General features: G+C 43.6%; 1 protein-coding gene across 1 annotated transcript in view; it reads left to right on the top strand.

Annotated features, from left to right (window-relative positions):
* Positions 1-7,109, top strand: part of LOC128360005 (fibroblast growth factor 12-like) — an 11,472-nt gene extending 4,363 nt beyond the window's left edge. Inside the window, exons 2-5 of the mRNA XM_053320318.1 lie at positions 750-772; positions 2,756-2,764; positions 4,575-4,773; positions 6,955-7,109. Of these exons, the coding sequence (XP_053176293.1) occupies positions 750-772; positions 2,756-2,764; positions 4,575-4,773; positions 6,955-7,109 (386 nt within the window). The remainder of the gene's footprint in view (positions 1-749; positions 773-2,755; positions 2,765-4,574; positions 4,774-6,954) is intronic.
* Positions 7,110-7,472: the final 363 nt, after the last annotated feature.

Genomic DNA, 7,472 nt, shown 5'->3' with positions numbered 1-7,472 from the left:
GAGGAAGAAGGAAGGAAAGGAAAACGGAAGGAAAGGTGGGAGGAACAGGGAAGGAAAGGAGGAAGGTAGGGAGGAAGAAGGAAGGAAAGGAGGAAGAAGGAATGAAAGGAGGGAGGAAGAAGGAAGGAAAGGAGGGAGGGAAGGAGGAAGAAGGAAGGAAAGGAAAAAGGAAGGAAAGGAGGGAGGAAGGGAGGAATAAGGAAGGAAAGGAGGGAGGAAGAAAGGAATAAGGAAGGAAAGGAGGGAGGAAGGGAGGAATAAGGAAGGAAAGGAGGGAGGGAGGAAGAAGGAAGGAAAGGAGAAAGAAGGAAGGAAATGAGGAAGGAAGGGAGGAAGAAGGAAGGAAAGGAGGGAGGGAGGAAGAAGGAAGGAAAGGAGGGAGGAAGGGAGGAATAGGGAAGGAAAGGAGGAAGGAGGAATGAAAGGAGGGAGGAAGAAGGAAGGAAAGGAGGGAGGGAGGGAGGAAGAAAGAAGGAAAGGAGGAAGAAGGAAGGAAAGGAGGGGGGAAGAAGGAAGGAAAAGAGGGACGAACAAGCGGCACCAAAACTGAAAATTAGAATCAAAATGGCCGACTTATTGTTAGAGTTAGGGTATGGGTCCAAGAGACTTTTTTGTGCATCTGGTCATGATATATAAGTGAACCAAATTTCGTTGGTCTACATCAATCTGGAGCGAGGGGCTACATTTTTAAAATTTGCCTTGTGAGCCACTTTGCAACGCTTATTTTCACAACCCAAATTTTTCCCCAGATCTGCTACGTGTGCAAATTTTCGTGAGTTCTTGGGGGATGTTTAGGCTTCTAAAATGCGTTTGTTGGGGCCATCATAATAAAGTTACTAACAGCAGGACAGACAGAGGATCAGTCTGCAGCACAGACACACTGCAGATACTCACTGTTGTATCGCTGCTCCGCCTCACTGAGTCCATCCAGCATCCATTATTCATGTCTGCTACTTCCATAAAAGTTTAAAACGCTATTCTTCAGTCGCTCGGCATAAAAGACGAGATGGACTGATGTGGAGGAAGAAGGAGAGGAGAGAGAGAGAGAGATATAAGAGAGAGAGATGATGGAGATATAAAGTCGTTTTTACTGCAGGAATCCTCCTCAGGCAGTTTCTCAGTAAGTTCATTTTAAAGGCAGTAAAACATGTTTTTTAACAAAGATACAAATATAAATACTTTATTATATTTACATGTAGCAAGATGGATGGTAACACACAGACAGGCAAAGAAAAGTGGAAAGCACCAGAGGTAGAATATAAAATGTAAAAAATCTGAATACCCAAATAAAATAAAAGGTAATAAAAATATAATAAAGAAATAATAAAAGAAAAGAAAAAATATAAAAAGGTGGAAAACAATCAGGAAATAAAAATATAATAATGAAAGAAAGACAGAAGAGTAAAACAGGATGAAATATAAAATAAAAGACGGATGAATAAATAAAATAAAGTTTAATTTAAAGTATAAATGTGTTAATCTTCAAAAAGTGTTTTTACTGAAGCAGCTGGGGGATAAATATGATCTTCTTCTTCGGTGGTATCGCTTCACTTTGCATCTTTAATCCTTCCTCCTTTAGTCGTCCTCCCGGGTCAAATTGACCCCGCGTCTTTTGACTGTTGCTTCTTCCCCTCCTCCCCTCTTTCTTTGCTCCCTCCTCCTTCCATCCTTCCTTCCTTCCTCCTTTCCTTCTTCCCTCCCTACTCCTTTCCTTCCTTCCATCCTTCCTTCCTTCCTTCCTTCCCTCCTTTCCTACTTCCGTCCCTACTCCTTTCCTTCCTTTCATCCTTCCTTCCTTCCTTCCTTCCTTCCTCCTTTCTTTCCTTCCTTCTTTCCTTCCTTCCTCCCTCCCTCAATTCATATTTTTGGGGGTTTTGGACAAAATGTCATTTAAAGGTCAGATTCAGACTGTTTTCTTACATTTTAGGAAAGTTTATTTATATATAAATTATATATTAATTTAATCACGTGTGAAGTTATTGCACTAAAACTTTTTTTAAAGGTACATGAAAACATTAAAATACAAATTAAAACTGAAACTTTTTCAAAGTTAATTTAACGTCATTAAACTTTAATTTGATCCTTTAATAACGAAACTTTTCTGCTGAGACGTTAAAGTGATGATGCAGCAGAAACTGTGTGTTTGTTCTGCTCTGATTGGCTCCCTGCTCCTCCTTTAACCACCTGTTATATCCACAGGGCACACACACACACACACACACACACACACACACACACACACACACACACCTGTTATATCTGCAGGGGGCTACAAAGAGCTAAATCTGGTTTCTGTTGCCTTTAATAGATCAGATTTAATAACTTGTTTCTCAGTCTGATTGTTTCACTTTACTTGAAATGACTTTACGACTTCATACAGTCCTCACTCCCAGTCACTCTGAGACCCAAACAACCGACCGAGTCATCGTCAATTAGCAGCAGGAATTACCTCATGAGCCGATGAATACCGTCGCGGGTGAAAAAAAAAAAGAATTTAAATTTTGACAGCCCCGGCCCAAAGACGTGTGTCGGCCCAGTACACCCAATGCCTGTCAGGGAGCCGCTATCAATGTGCGGGAGAGTTGGGATGTCTGTTATACACTGGTTCATATATTCATGTGCAAGACATAGCAGCGATAGGAGCGGGTCCTCCTCGTTGGCGGGACAGGTGTTGTGAATGAACCGGTGCCAAGCTTGAAAGAGCTCCTGTGTGTCGCTGAATGTGTGAAAGACGTCTTCTGCCTCCATTTATCTGTTCACTACAGTGTGTTGGATTCATGTTAGTGTGTATTTAAAGACATTTCAATTTGTGGAAAACATTGCGAGGGGGAATATAAAAGAAATGTCTCATCAACCAAAACTTTTGCGACCCCTCTGCAGTTCCTCCTGTTGAAGACCTCTGATTTACAGCGTATAGGAGGCATCTTAACTAACGCTAACTCAGATTCACCACAACTTCACCACCACAGACGGGTCGTAGCGGCTGTGGCAGTGGACCGATCACATGTCATGTTACATTAAAAGACGAACCCTTGCATTGATTGGCTGAGACTAAGTTTATATAAATAGTCATATTTTCTAGCTGTCGGTGCAGAAAGGATGGACTGCAGGTATTGATTGATGGGAGATGTTTAGATACGACTTGGTATTGATTAACTTCGGTCAATACCTTTAATGTATTGAGTACCGATATACAGCAGCCTTAATGACCTCCTACTCTCCTTGTAATGATGGTGGTCTACTGGTTAACCCTTTAACAGCCAGGAGAGCCACACTTATTCTTTATTTATTTATTTTGATGTTACATTTCCACCAGCAATTTAAAAAAATATCTTGTATTCTTTGGATTCAATGAGAGGCCATCGGGAGAGACGGGACAATTCCTGGTAGGCCGGCGAAGTGAATGAATACTCTGCAGACCGACTTCCTTCCCTTTACTGTCAAAAGTTGGTCAAAACTCAGTCATGCAATGTACGCAGGAGATACTGAGAAAACTACACGACTTATATATCAGTCCACAGTAATCCAAGATGTATTTATACTGTAACACTTTCTTACTGTGTATTTCTCAGTCATGCTCCAGTTCTTTCTCATCACTTCCAATTTTGCAACTTAAATCAACTCCTATTTCAGTATTCTACAACTTCCATGGTTGTATATTTAAAAAATTATATCTGCAATATATTGTGACGACCCTCAATAACCACCGAGACGTTAGCCGGTTTAGATGGCTCTTTATTGCTTTTAATACACAGGCTACTGTGGGCCGTAGCCAACGCAGAAAAAAACAAACTAGCAGAAAACTCTTTAGCCACATACGTGCTGCCGTCCTCTTCCACAGGCTTACAACAACAACAACCGCTGCAGCTAGCTGTACGTCTCACTCTAAGACGCATTCACGGACACTCCGGAAAAGCAGCACTTTACTGAACAGAACAGAACTGGCTTAAACACAAAATAACACAAACAGTAACATGCCCAGTTCGTTACAATATTATTTTCTTTGTTTGTGGAATGGAGCAAGGCCTGCTGGGAGAAAAGGGCTCGTCCAATGAACGAACAGTTTGCTAGGCATGGGATGATAACCGTGTTCAAGGTATACCGCGATTTGAAAAATCCACGATAACCGAAACCACCAAATTTTCTGTCATACCGTTCCTAAGGTATCAGCTGTTTGTTGTCTGGTCAAAGACAGAAAGTGCTGGGGGCGGGGGCGGGGGCGGGGGCGGGGGCGGGGGGGGGGGGGGTCCTGTTACACTTGGTGTCGGTCCGGGGGGGGGGGGGGGGGGTGGAAGTTGTGATCAGTGCTGGTCCGGGTGTTGTGGGGGTGCGATCGGTCTAATGAGTGGCAACACAGAGCTATAAGGACGCTTTGCTGAAACCAGTTAAATTGGAAACCAGTTGGGATATAACGCCGGGGCCAGTGGATTTCCTTCCTTCTTGCTCCTTTCCTTCCTTCTTCCTCCTTTCCTTCCTTGTTCCTCCCTCCTTTCCTTCTTCCTCCTTTCCTTCTTTCTTCCTCCTTATTATATAATGTTAACTCAACCTTGTTTTCTGTCTTGTCTGTGTGTCAGGATGTCTTCACAGCAGAGTGTAAGTTCAAGGAGTCGGTGTTCGAGAACTACTACGTCATCTACTCGTCCACGCTGTACCGGCAGCACGAGTCGGGCCGGGCCTGGTTCCTGGGCCTCAACAAGGACGGAGTCATCATGAAGGGAAACCGAGTGAAGAAAACCAAACCCTGCTCACACTTTGTCCCCAGACCCATCGAAGGTGAAACACCCACATACGAGTCTGTGTCAGAGTCAGATGTTTGGGATCGGGTATCGGTTTCAGGAGCAGGAAGTGTTGATCCAGGCGATAAACTAGACTCAAGATTCACCTTCCAACGACTCTGAAGGAGTTCGTTCAGACCGCAGAGAGTCGATCACTGCTCTGAATGAGTCACATGTACATCAGAGTTTATGTGAAGTCAGGTTTCAGTCCAAATGTGGCGCAAATTTAACAGAATATTCTAGAAAATCTGCAAAAGAAAAAGTGAATTAAAGCTTTTTATGTATGAATATTAAGACATAAAGTCTCTGTGCTGCAGGAGACATTGACGCTGAAAGGAAACACGTGCTTAAGATATATATTTTTAACCTTTTACTACTTTTTTTTAAAAGTTTGCTGCATATTCAGTCAGGTTTTTAAATGCATGAATTGATAAAAAAGTGCTTATTCATCATTTGTAATCCACATTTATGGGCATTTTTCAATTTGCATATAAAAACCTAAGTAGAGAAACTTGAAATATTACCCCCCCCCCCAAAAAAAAGAGTTTCAGCAACTGTGTGTGTAAAAATATAATCAGACTTTATGTTTATTATGAATCATGTGACTTAAATATCAGTGAAGAGCTGAAAACATGATATATGTGTGTGAATATATGAAATGAACTAATCATGTTTTACTTGACTCACGCTCCACAACTGGAGTAGAACTTTTTCTTTTGATGATTTTCCTGAATTTTGGTTGAAATGTGCTCAACATTTGGATGGAAACTGGCTGTAGTTAGTTTAGTTACCATTTAATGGAAGGAAGGAAGGAAGGAAGGAAGGAGGGAAGAGAGAGGAAAGAAAGAAAGTGAGAAGGAGGTAGGGAGGAAGGACAGAAGGAAGGAAGGAAGGGAGGAAAGAAGGAACAGTCAAAACAGACGGGGTCAATTTGACCCGGGAGGATGACAGGAAGGTTAAAGCATTTTTCTCCACTGTGATTTTTTAGCCTCGGTAGATCTCGACCAAGTGAAGAGCAGTTGCTATGGAGCAAGGGAAGGGAGGAAAGAAGGAACAGTCAAAACAGACAGGGTCAATTTGACCCGGGAGGACGACAGGAAGGTTAAAGCATTTTTCTCCACTGTGATTTTTTAGCCTCGGTAGATCTCGACCAAGTGAAGAGCAGTTGCTATGGAGCAAGGGAAGGGAGGAAAGAAGGAACAGTCAAAACAGACAGGGTCAATTTGACCCGGGAGGACGACAGGAAGGTTAAAGCATTTTTCTCCACTGTGATTTTTTAGCCTCGGTAGATCTCGACCAAGTGAAGAGCTGTTGCTATCGAGCCATCTGTAAAACAGTTGGGCCAATAAACAAACAGCAGGGGGTCCGCCGATATGGTGGTCTTAAAATTAATCATGACTGGACCCAAGAAGCAGCTCGTCTCAAAAGACATCTGAGAGGCTTTCATTGTTTAATTTAATCATTTCCATTTGGATATGAAGCTTGTAAGAGAGCAGAGGCTTATCGAGCCGAGCGCTAAAGAAGAAGCGATATGAATATTGAGTTTGTGTGGTTTATCAACGTGTCAGCAGTTGAAGGGTCAGAGCTCAGCAGGAGCTTCCTCTGAGGCTGAGGACAAACTGAAGCTCTAATATCACAGATGGAGGTTTAACAGGAAACATGAAGCTCCGTCTCTGCTTTCAGCCTCTTAACCCCCCCTCTCCTCCCCCCTTCCTCCCCCCCCCCCCCCTCCTCCCCATCACCATTTAAAAATATCTGTCAACTATCACCTTCCTCTCCTCCTCCTCCTCTTCCTCCCCATCCTTCGTCCTTCGTCCTTCAACCTTCAACTCCTTCACATTTCACTCCCATCTGCCTGCCTGCCTTCCTTCCTTCCTTCCTTCCTTCATGTCTATCCTTTCGTCCTTCCTTCCTCCTACTTCTTGTTCTTTCTTTCTCTTCTTCCTCCTTTATCTTTCTTTCTCCTCTTTCTTTCTTTCTTTCTTTCTTTCTTTCTTTCTTTCTTTCTAGGTGATGAAACCTTTAATATGTATCATTCTTTTGTGGTTACACCATTTGACATTTGCGGGACCATTCAGTCTTACTTTTGGTAAAAAATGGTACATTTTAACAAACCTGATGCTGATCCTTCCCCCTGTCTCCCCCCCTGTGTGCCCCCTCCCCCCCCCCCTCCCTTCAGTCTGTATGTATAAGGAGCCGTCGCTGCACGAGCTCGAGGAGAAGCTGCTGAAGTCCTCGCGGAGCCCGACGATGAACAGCGAGGGCCGGGCGGGGAACCTTGGCGACCAAGAGGAGGAGCAGCCGGAGGAAACCACAGAGCAGGACGGGTCATAGCCTGCAGCGCCCCCCGCAGGAGGAGGAGGAGGCGAACTCCCATTTTAACACTCCCTCTGTTCAGCAACAACAGCAACAACTACAACCACACCAACGACAACAACCGCCATGACGACGGCGACTACGACGAAAACAACGAAAAAAAGAAGCTAAAAAAAAAAAAAAAAAAAGACGGGGGAGGGGGAGGGGGGGTGTTATTGCTCGTGATGATGAAATATTTTAAATCTATCGGGGGGAGGGGGCGAGTGGAGAGGGGCTCATTTGAAAGTTGGAGAAAAAAAAATTCAGGACGTTGACGATGATGATTTACATTTTATGCAAAAAGCCCTGCTGAAACGGCGCCGGGAGGCTAGCACATCTACT

This window comes from Scomber japonicus, chromosome 6 (genome assembly GCF_027409825.1).
Source record: "Scomber japonicus isolate fScoJap1 chromosome 6, fScoJap1.pri, whole genome shotgun sequence".
In the NCBI taxonomy this organism is placed as follows: domain Eukaryota; kingdom Metazoa; phylum Chordata; class Actinopteri; order Scombriformes; family Scombridae; genus Scomber; species Scomber japonicus.
This window is presented reverse-complemented; position numbering and strand designations above follow the sequence as displayed.